At 41.2% G+C, this 25,413-nt stretch overlaps 1 protein-coding gene across 4 annotated transcripts in view; it reads left to right on the top strand.

The window, feature by feature from the left end:
• Window positions 1-11,618: 11,618 nt before the first annotated feature.
• The window catches only part of TNPO1 (transportin 1), a 59,605-nt gene continuing 45,810 nt past the window's right edge, over window positions 11,619-25,413 (top strand). For 2 of the 4 annotated variants that reach the window (XM_080372237.1, XM_080372238.1), the window contains exons 1-2: window positions 11,981-12,241; window positions 16,007-16,082. In XM_080372237.1, coding sequence (XP_080228363.1) covers window positions 12,137-12,241; window positions 16,007-16,082 — 181 coding nt within the window. In that variant the 5' untranslated portion in view covers window positions 11,981-12,136. The other 2 variants (XM_080372235.1, XM_080372236.1) reach the window with 2 other exon arrangements.

The following is a 25,413-nucleotide window of genomic DNA, read 5'->3' as shown; positions in this document are numbered from 1 at the left end:
AACTATCCTAAATTATATGAGGTCATACAAGTTTGGTTTATACTATGATAGAAATTTTAAAAGTTGGCTTGTAAATTATTGGTAATCTGAGTTGCTGTTTTCACAAATAACACCTGATACTTTAAAAATATTTGGTTCTAATGTAAAATTCTACAGCTAGACAAATAATAGAAAACAACATTTCTATTTTTCATCTAGTTTTTCTGATGCTCTTGTTTTATCAGAGGTAATAGCAGAAGTCATAATGAAGTGTCAGAATTGAGAGATCTGGTGACAAAGTGATAAATAAGGAGGTGAGGTATTATCCAGTATAGGAGAACTTGTTTTTAATGTGATAAAACATTAAATCTGTCAGAAGGAGTTATGGAAAAGGTGCTATGGTGTGTGCTTTTGTGCTCTGCAGTATCCCTTGTGACAACTTCCGTGGAGCTCACAAGAGATACCTCAAGTTCAGAGGAAATTTAACAAGATGTCTATTTAAGATAATAAAAATCATGACATGGTTGCGACCATATTGCATAGATGAATTATCTCAGCCTTGCATCTAGGAATACCTGAATGAAGGCAAGCAAATGTATCTTTTCACTTGAGTGAAGTTTAGCTGTCCTGTCTACACTTTCGGTAAGCGCATATTAGAGAAAACTTGTTTATTATACAGATGTCCTTTAATATATGATTAGTCATAGGTGTGTTTGGGACTGAACTCTGCTTTCCTCAGTTAGACTTTTAAATTCAATTTTGTCTTATCCATGCTAAGCAACTTTTGACACCATTGGTATGCTGTGATGGTAGGGCTAAGTTTCGCAAATTTATTTTTTTAATTGTATGCGAGATGCCATTTTAAAGCTAGTACGTTGTCAAATGCTGTTTTGTTATTGAAGATAATTTGGAAGAAATTTTTGAAAAATAATTAAAAGAAAAAAATTGGCTGCCACATCATGTGGAAAGTAGCCAAATCTTTTTTGCAGCTGACTATATTTCATAGTTAATACTGAGTTACAGCAGTGCCCACTAGTTTCACATACAAATTAGGGCTCTAACACATCAGGCAAATGTAACAAAATAATGGCCTTTTCTGCATATGGTTTACAACCGAATTACAAAACAAAGGATAAGTGTTCTACAATAGGCAGATAAAGGGAGAATGAGAGCTATGAGAGAGGCTTAAGATATCTGTGAACACTGCACCAAAGGAGAATTTCCACATGAAATGTGAGAAATGACAGAAAGTATCTAGTAATTTTTGAGGGGTTTTTTTGAGTGGTCTGATTTTAACAAACCTCAAACAAAAAAAGCCTTTTGTGTTACTTTTTTTTTTTTTAAGAGCAGCATATGAGAAAGCATGCCGCAAATCAATAAGTTGAGCCTCAAAGTGAAGACCATAAAATCAGTAGTAGGAAAAAAAGCCCAGATTATGCACAATGATAATATATAAGAACTGATATGTGGTACTGAGACATTGATTTATTCATGTCTGTAGAGAGTTTAACCTGTGACTGTGATTTCAACTCTTCATAGTTTTATGTTTCAGATAGTGGTTATTTTATTATTTTAAGACAAAGTTGGTATGTAGAATGCCAGCATATTTATTTAGTGGAGTTGGTAAAGCTATTTGCAACAGGGTTTTATTTAAAATGTATTAAAATGGCCTTAAAGTTATTAAATTACCTGTGCACTTAAGGTAAATTGAATTATTTTAAATTACAGTTTCTCCACTAAATAAATTTCCTTTACCTCTGGCAAGGGAAAAAGAAAAGCAAACCTTTAAAAGCCTTGAAATATTTGTTTTGTATTGGCTGCATTATTAGTAGCATTTTAAGGGAATTACTTTACATACGTAGCTATTTCATAAACTAATGTTAAAGTATTTAAATGCCTAAAATATTGAAAACTTACAACTCAAGAATGACAATGAAACTCATCATTCAAAAATTTATCGTTAAGATTCATCAAATTAAACTTTTACAGGTTCAGATTCCTTAAGTCTGTCTGGCTTTTCTAACCTGAATGTGTAATGTACCTTTAATTTTTTTTTTTTTTGTACTTTTAATTTATAATTTTTTAAAAAATACATACATTTTAAAATTGTTTTTATGTTTATTCTTTTTGGCATGAAATGCTGCATTTGAACTAGAACGAGGTAAAGTAATTGCTAAGGGGACTGGTGTCACTTCGAATGTCTGTAATTTTTGGCAAAGGCTGCATTAACTCCCCAAAGAATGTTACCTGATTATTCATTTATGCAGCAGTCTCTATCTGTTCTGTGTAGAAACAGTAACGTAGCCACTTCAGTGCAGAAGCTTTATTACGGATGCATTGCTTGCACTCGGACTTGCTTGCAATTTCTTTTACACTCGTTCAATATTGCTTCAAAGCTGGTTTAACAGATACAGTTGTGAGAATGCTTTTTCAAAATAAAAGGGTAGAAATGAGAGAATACAGTAAGAATTGAATCATTATACATTTTCAATTCCTTCCTGTATTTGTGCTTTTTTTTAACTAGACAGTGTAATTCCACCTGTCTAACTGGAATTATTCAGTGATCTCTTAACACCTGTTGCTGGAAAGGGTCATGAAGAACTGTGTAAAAGAACTATAGGCTTTCTTTTGTGATATCTATTGGCTTCAAGCTGTAGCAACGTGAATATCTTGTTTAATTGAAAGTCCAAGACTTCTTTTAAATCTCATCGTCAGACATCAAGTCCAAGAGCATTTAGAATATGACTGAATATGCTGAAACTGAAGAAGTAGAAAAATTATTTTGTTGAAACATCCATTTGTATTAGGTAGTGTTCATCTATTTATTGAAATAGTCTTCACTGCTAAGATTATGCTATTTTCTTTACAGATTATCTGGCAAGTTTTATTGTTCTGGTGAGATGAAAACTGGAAATTTTCTAAAGGAGTTTTTAATACTGTTTTAATTTCTGAGGATATTTCTGTATTCTTTTATGTTTGCCTCACATAATTCCTTCTGAGTTAACGTTGAGGTACTGGTATCGTACTGGTTTTTATATTAAACAATAAACAAATCCAGCTCATTTTTATTTGCCGTCTAAAAATACTGATATTCAGAGGAGGCAAAACCATAATGTGTCTGCAAATTCCTCTGTGTATTTATATGCAGGAACAATCTGGGGTTTGCGGAGGGGTGTCTGTACCTCTACCTTTACCCCTCGTTCTTTTTTACCCTCTTCTTCATCTGAGGCTTGAAAGGCAAAGAATGTCTGCAGTGATCCTTAGCAATCTCAGTAAGATCAAATAAGTCCTATTTGCTTGTTTACCTTAAGAATTTTGCTTCTTTGATTAAGGTGGCTAGGGCATCATTCCTTTTGTTTATGTGTATGGTTGGAGCAGTTAATTCCCCTCACTGCTAATCACATGTACAGCTTTTTCTCTTTTGGAGGCAGCTCCTTTCCAGATGAGTAATTATTTGCTCACCCTTTTCCAGGAGGATGCAATTTCAGAATATTTATCTGACATTAGAGATTAGAGAAGGCCAAATAACTATAGTCAGGCTCGCAGGATAAAAGACTGAATTCGGTTTCTCTCTGAAGCTTTTTAAGTCTTCCATTCATGTCACTACCAATTCATATAGGACTCCCATTAGTCCCTATGCAGCACAGATACCAGCTTTCTGGAGTCACACAGGGACTAATATAAACCCAAATACTGTCACTTCCTTGAGACCTTAGATAAGCCACTTACTGCAGTAAGGAAATTCATCAGCCATCCCGGGAACAATATACTAGCCTTCTGTTACAATGACCAGCAATGGTGGTTTAGCTTACAGTATTGGTGTCAGTATTGCAGGTATCACCAAAGCACCCATGTTGCCACCAATGACAGATCTGACTGTGGTAGTGTCACTGGCAGTAGTATGTCTTAATGCATGTTCTGTATGTGGATGTTTCAATACACATTGAGTATTCAGGAAAAAACAGGAAGTAGGTGAGTGTGTGATTTTGAATTCTGTACATCCTGGATGCAATATCTTTTGCCATGAAGTAAAAATAAAACCTAATCCTGGCTAATCAGTTCTTAGTGTTCCCATTATCATTTTTGCCTTGACCCCTATACTGAATTCCTAATAATGCCTGATGAATTTTGACCTGAGGAGACTCAGGTTTTTTGAGACCTTTGTGCTCATTTATTTACAGTTGGTGCTGGTGCTTACTGTGAAAAGACAGTGGTCTGATTTAAACAGTGTAAAATAACTAATTTAATGATTTACAACAGAAGGTAATTAAAAGCAAATACACAAAATTAAACATTTTTTGCTTTACATTTGTAACTTTTTTGTCCTCAATAGATCAGTCATCTCATTTATGCATCAAAACATACCTGCAAATAAATACACCATTTGTCTTGTATTTGTTACTTCTTTCTGCTAGCAGAAGGACCTCAGTACCTTTACATATTCTGTTTCTTATTTAATGAGATTCCTAATTTTTACGTTTTAATGTAAAATATACCAAAGATGTTTCTAATGCATAGTTATTATTTATGAATGTTAAGATGGTGTTGTACAAAAAAAGTACTTAAGCTGGTGAAGTGTTTTGCAGGGGATAGATAAGTGATTTATGCCTTAAAATCGGTTGGTTTATTAAAGTATGTATTGGCTACAGTTAGAGAACCAAGGATGTATTTTGGTTCATCATGGTGCAGATTTTTCAAAGTTAGCTTAAAAACAGATCACCACTTACTTAAATAACACTTTTTCAGTAATTGTGAATGACTTAATTTTTAAGAAGCAATGCACTCTTTTCAGAGCCAAGAACTTCCCAGATTTGACACTACCCCATGATGAGGTGTACTGTCCTTTGAATTTGCGGTGGTGTACTTCTTAATTGTTGGAACAGGAGATCACTTCCTCTCTGAATGCTTTTGAGAGAGAGAGATGTTTACCATATGCCTATGTCATCAGACCTCCCCCTTGTGTGTCAAGGCAGAGTCATTGTCAGAGGATCAGGCACCTTGGAGTCTCATTCAATTACTTTCCTTCCAAGGTTTACAGGGGCTAGGCCACTTTGTCAGACAGGACGTAGAGATAGGAATCTCAGCTGTGTTTGTTGCTTTGTTTTTAGTAATTTCTTCTAGTTGACAAGGATGAGCACATAACTGAACAAAAGTAAATGCTAGAGTTTCAGGGAGCTTCACAGCCTTACATCATTCTCTTCCATGGATGTGGATTTTTCAGCTATAACTTAAATGTTAAAATTTTATCTGCTACTTTTCTCAGGTGTTTTCAAAAGTCTCAGTTCTGATGTATTAATGCGGAACAGGTTCAAAAGCTATGTAGCACTTGGTTTTGTCTCCATCTTGGTGCAGCCTGAATCATCAGTTACAGAAACTTAAGTTAAACCAAAATCCTGCAGCAGACACCAGCTGTTTTGCCTCCTACAGCTAAGAGAAAGAAAACTTAGGGAATTGAATAGGGTTCATATGCACCTGACACTAATCTTACTTGGAAGACTTTTAAGCTGGCAAAAAGCACATGCTGAATTACAGGCATGAGATTTGACAGTAGAGATTTAAGTAAGACTCAATATCCTCAAGAATGACCGCTGCCTTTGCATACGCATTTATCCCTTTGGAATAGACTTGGCCTGTTACAGTAATGACTGTTACCTAGGGCAGAGCATTACACTTTCACCTCCCAGTCAATACTTAATCTTTATTTTCCATGCCTTCAAAAATCCGTCTCACATTAGGCAATTACAGAGGTTCATATGCTTCATATAGGAGGGCTAAGTAAACTACTGTGGAATTTGGAGAAAGAAGTGTGTGTTCGGGAGGGGGGGAAAAAAAACCCAAACCCCACACAAAAAAGCAGAGTGGGGAACGGTTTTACCATTTTAGAATTCAGCTGACAGATCTGCTATCTTCTGTCACAAATTCAGGAGGTGGTGATTTTCTCAAACAGTTCTCCATTCAGTTTCAGATTGTTTTATGACTGCCAGCATTAAGAACATGTACTGCTATTTTAATATCTAGCATGTGTGATTATAGTGGGGCAAATCATTAGCAAGACGGGATCCTTTCACTTGGCATCTCTGGCTGTGGAAATGAAGAAACAGCGTCCAAATATATCCTTGTGCAGACTACTAGTTGATCAAAGGCATTTTAAATCCAGGTATCTTTGCAGTTTTGCACTATGTCTACCACTTGTTCAGTCAGCTGGACATTTTAATGAATTGTGAGAATGGTGTTTCATCCTATCAAAGTGGAATTCAGAGGATGGTTTCTAAATTGGTGAAAGCTTTACAAGTTTTTTGTCTCTACTGCCTGACAATGTCATGTATCTATTTGAACCCAACAACAGCAATAGACTTGGGTTTCAGTTCTAACTTGTACACAGGCCTGTGCTGTGTGTTGATGTTTGTAAATCAAATTTGCATTGTCTTGTTCTAGAGAACACTGAATGTTAGTGGGTGCTGTGGCCTGTCATCCATTTTATCTGCAATGGTGTGGTGGTTTCGCACCTTTGTCAGTATAGAAACTATATTGCTGTACTCTTTCCTTGGATGCATGAGCAGCAGAGGTATTCATTAAATAAAGAAGGAACATACTTCTGTCAGAAGAGTGGAGTTAGCGGCTGTCAGGTTATCATACATAGTATTTCATCTGCTCTGTGGGATTCCACAGTGCAGGCTTTTACAGACATCTGCAAAAAGAAATACTACTCTTTACCTTTGGGAAAAGGAACAATGAAAATGTGGACAGTTGATACCATAACGATGAGCCAGAACAGCTCTCCCTTTCTCACAGGCAACAGAGTAGCAGATTTCTCAGCAGGAATGTTGCCATAACTGCAGGTACTCTCAGAACAAGTCCATCGTCAAGCAGATGGAGAGCAAATCACATTACAGATTTACTTGCTTCCAGTATTGAAATATCCAGTGTTCTAGAAAATTTGAGTTCAGCTTTGTTACAGTGTGTCGTACTATGGGATCTATTGTACACTTATACCACTTTCAGTATGATACACAACATGAGACAAAACCAATTATAGCTGTAATTGTCTCGGGAGGGTAGGAAGCTAGTTTCTTCAGCTTCTTACACTACTGCTAGACATACCAGCTGCAGGGAATGAATGACAGTAGGAAGTGAAGGTCAATTAACTACCCAAATCTGAAATTGTGTTATCTGAAAGCCCATACGTTTGCTACTTTGAATGTTGCTATTAAATTGTGCCTTACAGATAGAAGAAACTCTATCCATAGACAGAAGAAAAAAAGTTCTTTTTTAAGGTAACCTTAACCCTACCAATGAAGCAAATTCTTGGTTTGGTACATTACACAAAACGTTTTACTTTAGTCCAAAGCTTACTGTTGGATTTGCCTTGCCTTCGGTTGGGTGGATTTCCTGCTGGTATTGTGTTAGTCAACCTTTTGTCATACTCTGACATTGAAGAACTCCTAAAAAATGTTTTTTGTGTCCTTAATTACTGGAAGAAGATTCCACTCCTGCATATGGGAACTTTAATACCATTTGTGCAAATTTCACCATGAAGTCCTGCGTTCAACAGAATTGTACTTGCAACAGTGAAACTGTTGCATTAGCCACCAAGTAGTAAGCTTACAGCCTGTTCTGACTAATGTCCAAGGAGTCTCTACGAATACAAGTTGAGATCACATCTTAAAAAAATTCTTCAAAAGTTTCCTCAGACTTCAGTTTAAAACTGTCCTTCTACCTTAGTACCCAAACAGCTCTGGAAGAGCAGAAAATTAATTTCCTATGCATTTCAGTCATGGATAGAAAATCCTTTCAGACTGTCTTTCTATCCGTCTCCTCAGTAACCTCTCTGGTGCTTCACAGGGTCAAACTGTCTTCTTCTAAAGACTATTCAAATAAATCATTGTGTAATAAATATTAATCTTATGGCTGAACTCAGGAAGACTGCACTAAATATTTTAGAATGGGTTCTCTGATATGCTAGATGTGAGGTGTTTAACTGAAAGCTTAGGACATGTCTCAAGGTAGTTGGCATTGCAAAATAGTACAGCAGTAGCTATTCTCCATGAGCTCCTTCGCATAGACACTTTTATTCTGTATTATGCGAGCTTTTTCTCTGCTCAGTTTAATTCACATTAGCCTAAAATAAGAGGGTTTACACAGAAAGGTATTGTGGAATATCAGATGTTTCCTCTGTGCATACACACCTGCTATACACAGAGGTACAGACAGACACTATAAGTAGCCTGCACGGAGAATTGGAAGCCTAGATTTTAGCAATGGATTGAATAATCGATTCCATTATTAAATACCTATTTTACAGGTAGCAGTGCCTGAATTTTGTGACAAGAAGATAGCTTATTATAAGTCTTTCTAAAAGAAAAAATATCTAATATTACCAGTGTAGTACAACTAAAGACTGGAAAAAAATTTCTAAGTGGTAAAGTGGCTGAAAGTATCTAATAATTCTGAAATTAGGGCATATTTGAGAATTAATTTTGATTAGAGAGTCATTATTTGAAATGTGTTTCAAAACCATAGCAGCAAGAAGTGGTACTTCCTAATGATACAGCTTGGAGGCTATGGCATTTGAGGGATGGGACATCTTCCTAGTAGTGCACATCTCTCTTCTGTCTGCTTGTTGGGAGGGATTTGCATCCATCCATCTCCTATTTCTCTTTTTAGTGCACTGAAGCTGCTGGAGGGGTGGGGAGGGTATTCTGTTATGAATCTCCTCTATTTGTACATTTGTCTGTTAACTGTCCATTATTATACAGGTTGCTGATTAGAAAACGGTTCTTAATCCAAGTTCCTGTAATACTTTTTATAACATAATGGAAAGAGATTAAAACACCTAGCACCAAGTACACTCTAATGTGATAGTAAGAACACTTTCCAGAAGAAAGATAGGGTTCATCACCCTAGGAAGATGTAAGAATTGAAGCGTGCCTCGTGCATTCAGAGCTACTGTTCTAGCTAGTGGATTTGGAATAAGTTAGCAGCGCTACATATTGTTGCCATTCCTTTTGTCTCCTTGCATGACAGATGCCATGTATGTGTCATTTCAGCCTGATCTAATGGAACATTCTGTGAGAGAAAGGGAAGAATGTATTGGCAACAAACCCAAAGATAAGAAATTTACTTTTTGTGGATACTCGAGTAGAACATGGCAAGGTGTGTGGAGAAATTAATTAAAGATTAGTGTTTGGGGGGGATTTTTGATTATTTATTTTTTTAAATTGCACATTGTGATACCCATGGATTCTGGCTAGTGCTTGACACCTGCAACTTGGATAACATAGAAACCAAAGATTAGCCTCAGCATTTGCACAAGGCTCCTGTCTTCAGTGAACTTCTGTCATCTTAACATATGTAGGTGAAGTGTTTCAAATTTATTTCTGGTGCATTCTGCTGATTGAGTGGGGTTGAACCAGGCTATCTTATGTTTTGAATGGTAGCTTTCCTGCCTCTGCCTGGTACTTCGTTTAACATTGATTCTGATTTCTACATGAGAAGATTTTTGCTTGAGGGAAGAAGGTAGTAGAAAACAAAGAGGCAGAGGATACAGAAAGAAACAATTCTCTCTTTTTTTTCTATAATGTTCTTTGATTTCAATCTGAAGTTTTCTTCTTGACTCAGTTAAATTATTTTCGTCTGTCCTGCTTCCTTACAGAATTTATACGTTTGTAGATGCATAAGAATAGCTTACAGGTAATGGTCAAGAAGAGAAGGCATCCAGCAAGATGAGGGATCTACTTTGATTTCTATATATACTGAGTAGTTCCGAGTGGCAAAGGATCCTGTATGAAACCTAAGGAGGAACCTATCTTGGGGGATGATCATCTATAGGCATTTAAATGTCCCCATTAATTGTAGCAACTCCCATCCATACTCTGATTTGTACGTCTTTTTGTCTCCTTTGCACTGCAGAAAGATCTTACCAGGATTTGATTCTGGTCACAATCATGGAAAGGAAAGCTATGTTTTTCTTAGTTATGGATCTGTGGCCTGCTTCTCTTCCTGCTCTTTCTTGTTCTGTCTCTCAACCTTCCTTTGTGGTCTTTTCCCTTGTTACCCATATTTAATGTTATTTTTGTCTAGTGCACTTGGTTTCTGATAAAATCAGACAAATGTAATCCTTCTGTATAATTTCTGAATAGTAACTTCTGAAGCTCTAATAAATTTCAAACAAACTTGACAGTGGGCCCAAAGTCTCAAAGATAATCAAGTTTCTACAGCCTTCCTGGTAAGGCAGCATTTAGGGAAATGAGGTACAAATTGGCATGTCCTTGATTTTTTGGACCTCAGCTTTCACCTGCTCCAGCTGTGCAAGCTTCACTATGGAGAGCCCTCCTACGCGTATGGTATGAGCCATGAACATCAGTTTTAGTGGCCTGGGTCCACATCCTTTGTTTTGACTCTTTCTTGTACTAGAGGGAGACTAGTGGAGATTCACCCTGGTCACAAAAATGTCTTTTTTCATTGTGCCCATCCTTTCATAGTAACTGGTGGCATGCCTTCACACACCTATCTTTGGTGACTCCATCTTGCAGACATTTTAGTGTGGCAAGCTCTCAGGAGGTGTGCTGCTTTAGTAGTCTGTCTCCTAAACAACCCTGTGATAACTGTGGCAATTGGTTAAAGAGAAGAGCTTAAGAAACATGTCTCATTTCTTTTTTTTTTAATAAGTTGGTTTTGTTCTCTCCGTTGGTTTTGTTCTCTTGTGTGCTGTGCTGCATACTTCTCTGCTGTTTAGCAGGTTTTTGCTGCTTCCAGCATGCATGCTTTCCTGACCCATCAAGTAACCCCTTTCACTGTCCTCATTATCCAGATATGTAGATACTCTAAGTACACTGCCTGTCTTGTTGCCTGGGAGGTGCCTTTAGCTGTTTTGTTGGAGACTGTGGTACTAATTTTGTATTCTTCAAGAACAGTGGTTCATAGTAATAGAAGGAAAGTTGGCTCAGGACACTTCTTAAAGGCACCTGTGGCTGGACAGCTGACTGTCAGCGTTAGGAAGGTGAGGCACACTGTTGGGAGTCACCAATGTTCCCTGTCCTCAACACCTGTGATGTGCAGCACACATACGGAGTCCTATACTGCAGCAGAAGCAACAGAGCATGAAACTCATTTTCATACAGTCAAGCAAGATGCTTACACAGAGACTAGAAGTTAAGACCATAAAAAGCCAAGGAATTATTTTTTTTCATATTTTAGACCAATTTGAAGTGGTGTGTCTTCATGTTTTGTCCATTAGCGTATCAATAAAATAACATTAAAATTGTCATATATAGGTATGTAAGGCGTATGTATTTTATATATATATATATGTATGTATGTATGTATCTAAATTTCTGATTATGACCTGAGATCTCCCCTGATCTATTTTGAGGCTAAAGATAAGAAACACTAGCTATGCAATGCAGTTTCCTTTGAGTTCCCCCCACCGTGCCTTCTTGTGTGGTTGGCCTTTCCCTCTTTACGCGGGTAATGGGGAGCTGCGCAGACAGGCTCCGCACCGAACCCAGTCCCGCAGAGCTACGGCAGGCGGCCACGCAGCTACCGCGGCCCTGCCGCCTGCGCCGGCTCCGCACCGCGGCTGCCCCGCCGCTCGCTGCGCCCCCGCTCGGGCCCGGCGCAGCGGTGCACGCCCGCAGCTGCCCCAGGGGGCCGGGCCGGGGCCGCGCTTCGCCCCGCGTCTCTCGCGGCCGCGGGCGGTGTCCCTGTGCTCGGGCGCGGGGCTGCGGGTTTCCCGCCGGCCGGGATTGAGGGGCCCGCGTTTTGTCGCCCCCAGGCTCCTGACGGTGTGGGACGCAGCAGGGGCAGGCTGACGACGGCGCCGGCGGGCCCGAGGCTGTCCGGGCGGGCGGAGACGTGCCCGGCGCTAGGACCCAGGAGGACTGCAAATTCGCCGTGACTCAGGCTGCTCGGCGTGCAGCGCGGCGGGTGTTGACGGGAGTAGGTGGGTGTTGTCCGTGCAGCGGCGGGGCCGGGCGGCTGTGGGGCGCTTGGCTGGGTGTGCGCTGCGCGGCCGAGAGCCGGGGCGGGCCGGGCGCCGCGGTGCCCATTCCCTCCCTGCGGCCTGCCTGCCTTCCCGCCCCACCGCCCCTCCCGGCCTGGGCCCTGCCGCGCCGCTAACCGCGGCCGCCTGTTGTCTGGTGTTTTCCAGGGAGCCAAGATGGAGTATGAGTGGAAGCCGGACGAGCAGGGGCTCCAGCAGATTCTGCAGCTACTCAAGGAGTCCCAGTCCCCGGACACCACCACGCAGAGGGCTGTGCAACAAGTATCCTTGGCCGAGGCCTGGGCCGCGCGGGCGGGACGGGACGGGCGGAGCGAGGCCGCAGCGGCTCGGGCGGGCGCTGGGTAGGCCGGGGGCGCCGGGCGGGGGGAGCGCGGCCTGCGCGGCGTTGTGTCGGCGCTGCGGCAGGCGGCGGCCGGGCCTGCCCGGGAAGCGCCACAGCGCAGTGGGACGAGCCGCAGCCGGAGCAGGCAGCCGTGGCGCGGCGTTTGAACGGCCGAGGCGGCCTGTGGGCCGCGGGGCCGCCTTTCCTGCGGCGGGGCCCGGGCACCTGTTGCGAGCCTGGAGCCAAGGGCCGCGTTGTTTGGTGGGTTTTTTGTTGTTGTTGTTGTTTTGTTTTTTTCTTTTTAAAGCCCGGGCTCTGGCGCGGCTCCGCCGGCGTCCGCCGCTTTCCCGGGTTGCCCCGCGCTGGGCCGCCGTCAGCGCCCAACCCCCCCGCCGTGGCGGGCGGGAGCGCGGCCCTGGCGGGTCCCGCCGAGGGGCCGGGGGTGGCCCGGGGAGGGCCGGGCTGAGCGGGCGGCGCGGCGCGGGGTACCCGTCGCCTCTGCGGCACAGCGGGGGCGAGCAGCGGCCTTCTGGGGTAATCCGGCTCTGGGATTCGAGGCGAAAGCCGTATCTGATGTGGGGGTGTGCCCCTGGCGGAGCTGCTGCCTGCAGGCCCTCGCTGGCCTGCTGGCTCTGTCATTGCGCATTTTGTTACGTTGTGAGGATGCTTCTGCTTGCCTAGAAGCCCAAGCCGAAAATACTGCTCGTTACACTCGTTAAAATTCACGGGAAGCGGGTAATCTCTGTATGTGGCTTCTTGTGCTGGGTTGCAGGGCATTTGGTGTTGTGTTGTGGATTGTTGGGTTTTTTAACGCCCTAGGTGTCTCTTGATTGTAGAAGTGATGAAATAGCAAGGCTTTAAGAACAAAGACTGAGTAAAATAAATCAAACAGAAGCATAGGTCTTGAAAAAGAAAGCCTCATCTGCTGTCTCCTGCTCCTTGAGCTAGCCATATAAGCACTTTAAAATATCTGGAAGTCATGATTTTCTATGAATCATATGAGTTTATCATCTTGATCCCTTTTTACTTAAGGCACTTGTGTGAAGACCTTCACACAAAGCAACGGAATTTATTTAAGTAGGTAAGAATACATATTTATGTGTCCATATGGAGATATTTACATTATCTTTACAGTTCAGCTTGAAGACATATTTGTTCTACTTCCATAGCAGATGCGGTCAAGCTTAGGAAGGCATCTGTTTTTATCTGAATGATGTAGGTAGTTTTCATCTCAATCATCTTGTTCCTGCAGATGTGTTTCAGACTTTTAAGATGCTATTGCTTCCTTTGAAAAATTCAAAACAGAAGTGCCCGACTAGGTAGAAAGTGTTCTGATAGTGCCCCCAACTTAAACTAGTGCTCTTTAATATTTAAAAAGAAAAGGGTTTACAGCAACAGTGTTTGTAGCGTAGCTTTAATGTAAAATTATATTTTAACGCTCTGCTTCAAATAATACTATCTGGTTTGTTTATTGAAAAATAAAAGTGTACATGTGGGATGGGCAATATGGTTCATGCTATCTGTCTTGAAGATGAGTAGAAATTAATTAACAGAACTTTTTTTTTCATTCAATGTTTGAAATTCTTTTTAAATGGTAGTGGTAACTCCCTGCTGTGCTGAGATACCTATGTGGGCATTCAAGGTCCTCATATACTGGCCTGTAAAGGTTAGAGAGGTGGTGTGTTTTTACTATTGTATTATACATCAGTTTGGGAAAATGTTCTAATATAACTTGACTGGCCATGTCCTATAATTTAAAAAATAAATATATATGTATATGGCCTTTGAGACTATTTCCACAAAAAAATTGTGATGGTTGTTGTATTGTAGAATCCTACTTGGGTGGTGAATAATGGTTTCAAATCTAAAGTACTCTCAGCTGATAATTTTTCGTAAAATCTTCAGTGTGTTGATTCTGTCATGCTCTTCCATTACAACACTATTTTGGCACGTTTGGGTCCTTAGAACTCAAATATAACAAAGTGGGGAGTATAGATTAGCCAAAACCCTTTGTTAACAGTTATGAATGCTTAAGGTTTCAGATGTTTTTAAAATTAAGATGCTAGATGTTTCTTGGAGTAAAAAAGAAGTGGGTGAAGAAGTTGTTAAGAAAATATGGCTTATAAGCTGTTCTTTGATTCCTAGACCAAGTAAGTGTTTTGTCATTAAGTTTCTGTTAAATACTGCTCTTCCAGTTCTTTCTGCTCACTGCTTCTGCTGCTTCTTGTTTGATCCATGGTTAGTTGGTCCATTGATCCAACTGCTAGTAATGTTCAACTGACTGATTTGGTGATTATGTTGCTGAAGCTTGGACAACAAGAAAAAAATCTTTGAAATGTGCTATCTTGCTACTTGGCTGTTCCTGAAGGAGCTCTTCGGCTTAGCAGCTTTGACAACAATCTTTGGATATGTAGTTTTTAATTTCTTGGGGCCATATAGAGTGTTCTATATTATTTTCACTTACCTTGACCATCCTGTTTACATTTCATCTCCTGTGTGTTACACAGAAGAGGAGCTTGTGTGTCTGATCAGTATGCTTTACTCTCTTTATTGAGGGCAAGCTTCTCTAGCAAAGTTAGTACTTGATACAAACAGCCTAAATATCTAAAAACTAAGTTTCTTAGTCTTTGAGACACTGGCTGTTGGTTGTTGAAGAAGTAGATCCTTTAGAACTGGAAGAGATTTACTGGGCCATGAAGTCCTAACGTACATGTATTTGACTAAAGTTTAGTTGGTTTGAATGGTTGCAGATTTAGCTAAACAGCAAGCAAAATAACTGCCTATGGGACAAATGATGTTACTACTTCTAAAAGTAATTTTTTTAATGTCTTGATTGTTTGCCATACTGATGATACCTAGTAGGTTTAGTAACTTAGAACTGATACTGCACTGACTTAAAATATTGTCAAGCAGAGTACCTGTTAGTACCAGGGCATGAGAACAGGATACAAGGAGAATGCCAGATCACTGCACTAGCCAAGCAGTGTCAGAATAATGGGAAATTTGAGGCAGATGTAATGACAAATTTTGGGAAAAGCAACTACATACCTTCACAGCTGTTGATAAACGTAAGGATTCTTCCCGCAGTTAAGGAGCATTTTGTCATTTGTTTTTTTGTTTTGTTTTATGAGGCTGTGGATGAGCATGAACTTCTAGGTACAACTATCTGTGCATTTACAATTAAACAGGTTCTCACTGCTGAAAACTCAGGCTGTGGCTAGTTACTATCATAAAGAAGTATGTGTCTACTGTTAAAATGAGTCACTTATCAAAATCATAGCTGTTGTATTTTGGTGTTGAAATGCTTTTATTTATTGTGGAGGGGAAAGAAAGATGTATTATGGGGATTATGTCTCAGTAGATTCCTTAGGTTTGGCAGTCTTGTAAGCGTAAATATTGAAATCCAAAACTGTACAGAGGAAGCTTTTTTGAGTGGCTTTACAAATATTTTTAAGGATCTATTACTTTCTGTGTCTGTCCCTGGATTTACTTTTTTTTCCCCAGATTTTCCCAAAACTGAAAGGTATTTCTTCAGTAAAAAAATTACAGAAACTGGTTTTAGATTGTTCATACTCTGCAATTATAAGCTTATAGTTACAGCTGGTCGAAGTGACACAGCAGTACATAACTCAATAATCTTTGTATCCAGAAAGATAAATGTTGTGTGTGAAGATTCAGCTTTCCTTAACAGTTTCTCTCTTCAGAAACTAGAACAACTCAATCAGTACCCAGATTTCAACAACTACCTGATTTTTGTTCTTACAAAGTTGAAGTCTGAAGGTAAGTTCTTGAGATGTTTACTGTTTTATTTTTTGTTTGTTTGTTTTTGTTTTTAAATTTACTTTATTTGGCTTGAAAGAAATAGGAAGCTGATGCCTATGGTCAGTTTGCTGGTTGGTTGAGCTCCATAGTCATGTAGAATTCATGTATGCTCTTGGAAGTCTTTTTGGAAAAAAAATCTGGTAACTTAATGATGCTTGTAGTTTCATCTTTGGAATAGAATCCATTCTGAATGGCCTGTGAAATCTTCCCAGAAATGTTGGAGTGTCATACCTCTGTTAGACTGCAGTGAAATTGTGGAATAACTTTTATGAATCATGACTACACACATAATAGTACATGCTGATAAATTCAGTTATGATAATGATCTCCCTAGTAACGAGACTGAAATACTTTGGAGATCACATGCTAGAGTTGTCCAAAGATTATGTCTATCAGGATCTTCATTCTGAAGGCTTAATTCGAGTAAAATGCAGTTAGAAATCAACTGGCTACTTACTGTTGTCTTTTTCTTATGGATGTTAGTACAAACTGTATATGGCATACTATGTCGCCTTTACCAGCTGGTAAGTTCAGACAATTCCTTAGTAATGGTCAAGGTGTGTGAAAGACTTGTCTTTTTAGTGTACTACAGCCACTAATTTATGAGGTTCTTGACAGTGAAAGAAATTTGTTTCAAGATCTGTTTTAGCACATCTGGCTTCTTTATATTTGTTTCTAATTAATGTGTTCAATTGATTGGATTGTTTTCTGGTTATTTTTCTTTTTCCTTAATATCCTGCCACTAGTGCTTTATGTGCCTTCTAGTGTTTCACCTCTGGGTTTCTGGATGCTTGCTTTTTTCCCTTTGAATTAATTTTACCTACATGTGGCCCTGTAACATTCAAAGAATCTGTAAGAACATTTATCTTAACTAGTGTTTTGGTTGTGCTGTCACCTTACTTTGGAAGGAAGGAAATGGAAAGGGGGGAACAAAGTAGATTTTCATATTTGAAGGGGAGAGTGTTTTTGTCCTATGTTGGAAGTCTCCTGATCATCTCCAGGGCCTTGGGGGAATACCTCAGATTTGGGAGAGAAAGCTTTCAAGACCTAAATCAGCCAGGATACTGAACTTTTGAGCAAGGTGTCAGTGTAGATACACCATGTGCTTTAAACCATCAACAGAAAAATGAAAAGCAGAGCAAGTCCAGTAGTGGGATCTGGAGTCTGCACAAACGATGTGAGGAGAAGGATGTTCCACTTTTTTCCCCCACAAATTTGTTTTTAAACACTGCCTTACTTGCTAATTTCCCCATTTTCATTCTATTCACCACTTGAAGTTCTGGATACTGTTCTGTGTTTAGCAATGCATCAGAGTCTGTCTTCCCAACAGTTCATCTTAGATTATCCAGTAGTCTTCTTTTACCCTTCTTAATGTTTGGACACATAGAGTGTGTTTGCGTGGCAAGGTTCTGGTAGTGGGGCGGGGGGCTACAGGGGTGGCTTCTATGAGAAGACACTAGAAGCTTCCCCCATGTCCAATGGAGCCAATGCCAGCTGGCTCCAAGGTGGGCCCACCACTGGCCAAGGCCGACCCCATCACAACGGTGGTAGTGCCTCTGTGATAACATATTAAGAAGAGGGGATGGAGCTGAGAAATATGCACCAGCAGAAGAAAGGAGTGAGGCTATGCGAGAGCAACAACTTTGTAGATACTAAGGTCAGTGAAGAAGGATGGAGACAAGGTGCTCCAGGCACCAGAGCAGAGAGATTCCCCTGCAGCCTGTGGTGAAGACCATGGTGAGGCAGGCTGTCCCCCTACAGCCCATGGAGGTCTGTGGTGGGGCAGATACCCACCTGCAACCTGTGGAAGACCCCACACTGGATCAGGTGGATGCCCACAGGAGTCTGTGACTGGTGGGAAGCCTGTGCTGAAGTAGGTTTGCTGGCAGGACCTGTGAACCCATGGAGAGAAAAGCCAACACGGAAACAGGTTTGCTGGCAAGACTTGTGACCCTGGTGGGGACCTATGCTGAAGCAGTCCGTTCCTGAAAAATGGCACTGGAGCAGTGTGTGAAGAACTGCAGCCCCTGGCAAGGACTCACATTGGAGAAGTTCATGGAGAACTGTCTTCCATGAGAGGGACCCCATGCTGGAGCAGGGGAAGAGTGTGAGGAGGAAGGTGCAGCAGAAACCTGTGATGGACTGACCATAACTCCCATTCCTTGTTCCCCTGCGCCGCTCAAGTGGGAGGAGGTAGAGAAATCAGGAATTAAGTTAAGCCTGGGAAGAAGGGAGGGGTGCGGGGGAAGGTGGGTTTTTTTCTGATATGAATGATAATATTTTTAATTTCCCCAAGTCGAGTCTGTTTTGGTCGTGATGGTAATTGCTGAGTGGTGTCCCTGCCCTGGTCTTGACCCATGAGCCTGTTGTTATGTTTTCTCTCCCTGTCTGTTGAGGTTGAGGAGGAGAGTGTTAGAGTAGTTTTGGTGGGCACCTGGCATTCAGCCAGGGTCAAACCACCACAACACATCAATCTGTTTGGAATTGGATGAAGAGTAGGAGATGCTAACTGTTGCAAAATGGTTGGATGAAGCTGTTCTATCTGAGGGGGAAAAATTAGGATCTGGCAGATTGAGGGGGCAAGAAAGTTGGGGAGAAGTGACAAGTTAATGTCTAAGAAGAGATGTTTCAGATCAGACTGCACTGATACCTTTCATAGCTACTTGCTTCAGACATGCTCTTGTGCTGCATCAGTGACATTTTTAGAGTCATAATCTTTTGTCCAAAACCATTATTTCCTAACTTAGTATTTCTAGTTCAGGAAACTTGCAGAATATTGAGGGTGCCATAACTGAGTCTGGTGTTCATGCTTTTCATATTATTTGCCAAGTTCTAAATACCGTGTTACTTCCCTTGTTAGTCCTACCCAAGCAATGATGGAACACTGTTGGTTGGATTTACTTTGAATCCAACCAACAACCCTCTGTCATCCCTTATTAGTCCTACCCCAGCATGGTAGAGAGACCATTAGATTTGCTGTTCAGTAGCTGCAATACTCTTGCAACTTCTTTTGGACCAGTAAGGGGAAAGCGTGATGGACTCATCAGGTAGGTAACTGTCTTCAGTACAACTGGGAAAGTATTCTTTCCTTTCCCCTCCTGAAGAAGATTCACTTGGCACTGTCCTACAGTCTTGCGAAGTTTGTTGACTAGGGGAAGGAACTTCTGTGCTTTACACCACAGACTAAAGCATAGATATTCATACTTTTGGAAGGTCACACTTTTGTTATGGCCATACTGTCTCAGCAGAAGGAGCTGAAAGTAAGGTTCCAAGATCACTGCCAGTTTATTCAATAAAAATTAATGTGTTTTGATAGTGCATGAGAAAGAGAGATTGGTTTGATAGCAGGTGGGACTAACCTTTTGATTCAGTTTCTGCCACTGTTGAAATCACTGCTGAGAAAACTTTGCTTAAGGATACGTTTAGGTAACAGCTCCTCAATGTGGGAATTCTGTAATGGTTCATTGAAGTGTGTGTTGAATAGCCTCATTGTACGGCAGTGGAGGTTGTACACCTCTGCAGGCAAATAACTTTGCAAGCAAACTTTTATTTGCAAGCAAATTACTTCACTTGCAAAGCTGGCTGTTCCAAGGCCAGCCTCTAAGATGCATAGGTAAATTTTATGTGTAGGGAATTTGCTTTGGTTTAGCGCCAGAGAGACTGCTTTTCAGTTGCAAAGAGTAGTAACTTCATTTTCCCCGCAATGTTAGCTGCTTCAGATTTCTGTGTCTGAATGCTTGTGACTTGTCGGTTTTAGGTCTGCTGTGATACTCCTGCAAGTACGTGGTAGTTTTCTTGGTTTACAATTATGTGGGCCTTGTTAAGCTGTCAAAGCTTGTTAAGCTTGGGTATTCCTGGAAACAGATGTTGCCCTGCTAACATTTCATCTGTGAAAATATATGGCCTGGCTTGCAGCTATGGCATATATGTGCCCTAACTTTAAGTGCTTCCTTTCTTTTTCTGAAGTAGTGTGCATTTCTAAAGATAGTGCTGTGAATTTGGATGAACCACAATGTTACAATATCACAGAATATAAATGATGTTGAGGAAACAGCATTCAGTCCTGGAAGCCAGACAGTAGGTGGGCTGATGGAATAAAATATGATCCCAAGCCATTAAAGATTGAGGTGTAGGTCTCTGGTATGTGCTTCTCAGGAGGCATGGTGCTCGGAGGTCTTGCTTAGGTGGGTGAGATGGAATCCAGATTAAGATATGAATGAAAGAAGCTTGGTTTTACTAATTTATCTGTAAATTAAGATATTACTCAGATGCTTTGTTAGGTGTAGCTGTGCCTTCTTGGTTCAGTAGGTATAAAACCTCACAGACAATGTAGCGGTACTGCCCTGCCTTAGTGTTGGTTTCATGGTTTTGTTTGAGTTCTCTGTGGTGTGTTTTTTTTTTCTGGTGTCCCCTGAGCTGAGCTCAGAATTCTGTAGGCTTCTGTATTTTGTTGAAGAGCTGTTTTGTGGAGTGTTTTGAGTTCTTTGATTGCTTTCTGTATTTTGTGTGGTTGACTGAAACAGTCCAGCACTGCAAGGGAGTACCAGCTTTGCCTCTTGTTGCTTTCTTTGCTTGCCTTCAGCTTCCCTTCCTTGTCCCAAGTCATACATTTAGATCCTCCTGTCCTTGTTCGTGTTTTTCTTCCATAGTCCCAAGTCTGTTCCCTTGATTGAAAATACAAGAAAGTATTGTCCCAATTTCAGCCTTCTTGCTGAGGCCAGTTCTAACCTTTAGTGAAGGTACGTTGGAGCAGTTGTCCCAAGACATCTGAAGACTGAAGGAGGTGTGAGATCCTGCTCTGCTATATAGGGAGAGATGAGTGTCTCAGATTCACTGGTTCCCCAGGCTGGATTAAGGTGAAATGGCACCAGGGCCCATAAACACGGGGTCTTTGTTCTGGGCTCACACATTGAAGTGGCAATAATAACACTTGGCAATTATCAGTAACTTACAAGGGTAAGGTCTGCATTTCTTGGGAAAGAGAGGTATTGAGTAAGAAAAGGAAAGGAGCAAGAGAAAGAGACAGTAAGGGGATGGGTGGGTGGGTGTAGCTGACAGTCCTGGATCCAGCATTGGTCTGGCCCACGGGGAGTGTCTGGTGCAAAGAGTCACCAGAACCTTTGGAGAGTCCCCCTTTACATATGGTCTTTCTCCACCCCTGACATGCCTTCTCCACTTCTCGGGTAAGTTAGCTCACATGCATAGTTAACGGTTTCCAGGACATTCACCTTTTGAGGAAGGGGATTCTTGAGTTGGGGTGCACCTGCCTCTGCATGGTGACTTTGCCTGCCTGCATGTCAGTTCGTCCTTATGATGCTGCCATGTCCTCGGCTGGGTGGCTTGGTTGGCGCGGTGATCCCTGCAGTTGCCTCACTGCTTGAGAGAAACTTCTCAGCCCAAACTCTACATACTTAGCTCCTTCTGGGTGTTACAGCAGGTCAGAGGAGGGACCTCTAGGTGTCATAATGCAGACAATTCATACTGCAAGCGTAAGTTGAGTTTGTTTCAGACCTTGGTGACCGTAATGAAGAAACTCCTGAAGTTGTCTGTAGCAAAGCCTTGCTTTGTTTGTACCTTCTGTAGATAAATGTTTATAAGATCCCATTTATTCCCCCATCTAAAATAGACTGACAAAAAGAGCATTCTTCTTAATTCTTCTGTTTTTTCCTTTTGTGGGACAACTGTGTGAATTGCCTAGTATTTTCTTATTTTTAGCCTGGAATTACTCCACGCTTCATCTCACACAGCATCCTGAATTTTTGCAAATGATAGATCTGGCTTGCATTAAATTACCAAAAGATGGTGTCCATTGTCATTCACCTAGAATACTCTGTAATCTTCAGAAATTCAATTTGTCAGTTAGGGTGTTGGGTGTGATGACTCTGTTGTAATCGTGCCCTAATATTTTGTTGATGCGAGGTTGTATGAGCATACTGTGTGAGGATAGGCCTTACTTGCATCAGCAAAGACTACTCTGTTGCCTTCTGGTAACATTTCTCCGTTCAGCTGTAAGGAGAAACTAAACTGAAACTTTGTAATCTCTGCAGAGCTTCCTGGTGTTTTTCTGCATGTATCCATTGTTTGTGAACTTCACACCTGTGGGCGAAAAAAAGGAAGCTGTCTTTATTTGAGGGCAGAATTAATGCAGCGTTCTGCTTGGCCTAGTGTGGCTTTCATGTTGGTGGATGTTTTATATAAATATTGCAAGAACAAAAGTGGTGTCAAAGATTACCACTTCTTAAGTTAAGATTTGACATACCTAATACCTCTTTATGTGGTGAAAAAGGAACAGAACTACTCATACGATGTGTATTCCAGTTAAAATTCAGACGGTCCGTCCTTATTCCCAAAACTCGCATGTCCTTTCTCAAATCTACCTTTTTATCCTTGGGCAAGAGACAGATGACATTGTTAGTTTGTGCACAGTTTCTGTAAAATTTTGCATTTGTCTCCCTCTCCCCTGTCTGCTGGGTTCTTGTCAGGACCTAGTCTAATGAGAACATATAGACACAAATGCGTGATGGTTGTGGTGGCATTCTGCTGCCCCATATAGCTGTAGCTAGCTATCCTGTTGCAGCTGTGCAAAGTGTTTGTGATTCTGATCTTGGAATGTGTTTTAGCAACTGACTCTTCTCACCATCCTGACATAACATGGGAACTGTAGTCTTTGGTCTCAACAGGATGTTATCATGATGGATTGATCATGGCTGGGTGTAAGGCTATCACAGTCAAGGATCAGAATCGGAACTCTTACTCTGAAGGTGAATGAGCTGGGATTGAGAACAACTGCCTTAGTACTGCCTTTATCATAGGCATTAAGAATGGTCTTTTTATTTCCAAAATGCTTTGGATTTTTATAAATCAGTTAGAGCACTGTCTCTGCAATTTTTGATCTTGTTCATGTGATGACTTAGTCATTCAGAGTACCTTATTTTGACATGGAACATTGTCATGGAGAAGTATCCCCATCCTCCCGACCCCTCATTTTTGTTTCAGCAGAAGTCCATGAAGATGGTAATTTATTTTCTGGGAATCATAACACTAATAATTCATATAGCTTTGCAAGCGGAGTTTGGAATGGGGTTTTGTAACCCATTACTGGGATCCAAAGTGGTGGTGTGGGTTTGGTGTGAGTGTTTTCTGATGAGTGTTGAAATTTGAATTTTATTTGGACAACAGGGCTCATGAGTCTATATATATTAGCTGTATACTAGCTAATTCTTCCTTTCCGTGCCTCTGTAGGGATATTGTAATGCAGATTTAAGGAAAAGGCTTTTCCTAAGTAGCTGTATGATATAGATGCTGTGAGAAGTGACAGATTGTTTATTTAATTATTTAAAGTCATGAAAGCAACTTTGAAGTTATCCAGTGGATTGAATTTTGTGATTCAGTGTTTCAGAAATGCTTTCCTGGAGCTCACTACTCTGAGGAGGCAGAATTAGAGTATGGGATCTCCATTTTTATCTTTCCCTGTCCCTGAAGCCCATACAAGGAAAGCATTGAAAAAGAACAAGTAGAGTAACAAGTTTCTTGGTCATAGAGAGAATTTCTAAAGAGCTACTGGGCATGAATCTTACCTCAAAATACCCAATGGTCTTTGAGTAATTACCTTAGAGTCTGGGGCTGTTACCTGAGAATTAACCTACTTGTGTCCAGAAGAAACAAAGATCTGCCTGGAGATGCCTATGAGAAGCCCTGGTGACCTGACAGGAACGAAACCGCCTCTAACATTGAAAGAACTCCTCAGGTAGATGCCTTGGAGGAGTCTGGGGCTGCTACCTGGGAATTCACCTGTATCCAGAGGACACCAGCACACTCCTGGAGATGTCTGGGAGAATGCCCTGGACCTGCAACCAACATTGAGAAAACTCCTCGGGTAGTTACCTTGGAGGAGTCTAGCACTGTGTCATGAAGGGAGTGGTTTAGGTTAAGTCACGTAAAGAATCACCATCAAAGGCATGAGCAAAATATTTTGAATAGGAATTTGTGGCAATGCAACTTAACAAAGCTTGGTGGCAAGGTTCATTCTGTTACTTACTGCACAGATACATCACACAAAGAGGAATCAAGTTAAAATGAAGCTGGAATGATTTACAGAGACTAAAAATGTTAAAGGGCAAGAGGGACCCTCCCGTTGAGTCACAAGGTTCCCCTTGCTTGCTTTCTAAACTCTTAATAGAGCTTAGGTATGGCTAGATCCAGTCTTAGTCTCGGACTTGGTCAATGCTGTATATCTAAAGGATGTCTAAGGTTTGTTCACAGTCTAAGGTTTATCATAGGATTTAATTAAACTACAAAAGTAACTTAATTACAGATTTGAAATGGTAATACTTATTATGATGTACCTAAATCAATTCACACTGACATGCACACAAACACAAAGGAATAGATACCTAGATATATGTATGTACAAAGGTATATATATACCTGTTATAAGTTTTCCTTGAGTTTGGTGAAATACACCAAATGCCTTGGCATTTCTCAACAGGCAAGGGGGTTGAGACTTGAGAAGCAGTCAAATCAGCCTAGGCCTCATCGTCAGCTTTTGGCAATGGTCCCCCTTAGTATTGCAGACTTGGGAATTCGTGAGCCCTGAGTGGTGCCCCACTCCAGGGGAGATGCCGGTCACAACCTGCTGCAGTCCAGGAGCTCAAAGGGTCTCACTTAGGACTGCTGTTCATAGGGTCAGACATGATTTGCTTTAGTCAACGGTAACTTCCATCCTGTCCACAATCGTGAGTTTGTAATTACTGGAATTTTTCAAAATTCCAGTGATGGTGGTACATTAGATTCAGATAAAGAGTGTTCCTGGTCTTTTTAGGAGGTGTTATATTTCAGATAAGGAATGCACCAAGGCTGTCAGGTGGTGCTGTGGTTGAGATAAGGAATGTTTCTGGTACAGCCAGTGCAGTTTTCCACTTCAGCCATGCAAGAGTTGCTGGTGTGGTCAGTGGATGCTTAACTGTCCAGTTCATTACATGGAGAACAAGGCTTAAGCGGGATTCCTAAGATTGTAGAGCAGCCCAGGAGAAGAGGGTGAGATGCACCACCACAGGCTGCTACCTGAGAACTCTACTGTCTCCCAAGAAGACCAACACACTCCTGGAGATACTTGTTTCCAAGCTCCTGATTGGAGGGAGTCTTTTGTGTGTTGGAGACTGATCCATACTCTGTACCTTGCTGGGAGTGCTCGCAGGCAGCTTTGGAGTGTTTCAGCCTATTGAGTCACCTAGTGCCTTCATGTACTTAATCACATTGGGTTAGGTTCTTCAGAAGTCCTGTTCACTAT

The sequence above is a fragment of the Falco punctatus genome (genome assembly GCF_963210335.1).
Source record: "Falco punctatus genome assembly, chromosome: Z".
Lineage (NCBI taxonomy): Eukaryota > Metazoa > Chordata > Aves > Falconiformes > Falconidae > Falco > Falco punctatus.
Note: the sequence above shows the minus strand (reverse complement) of the source record. Positions and strands in the feature narration are given on the sequence as shown.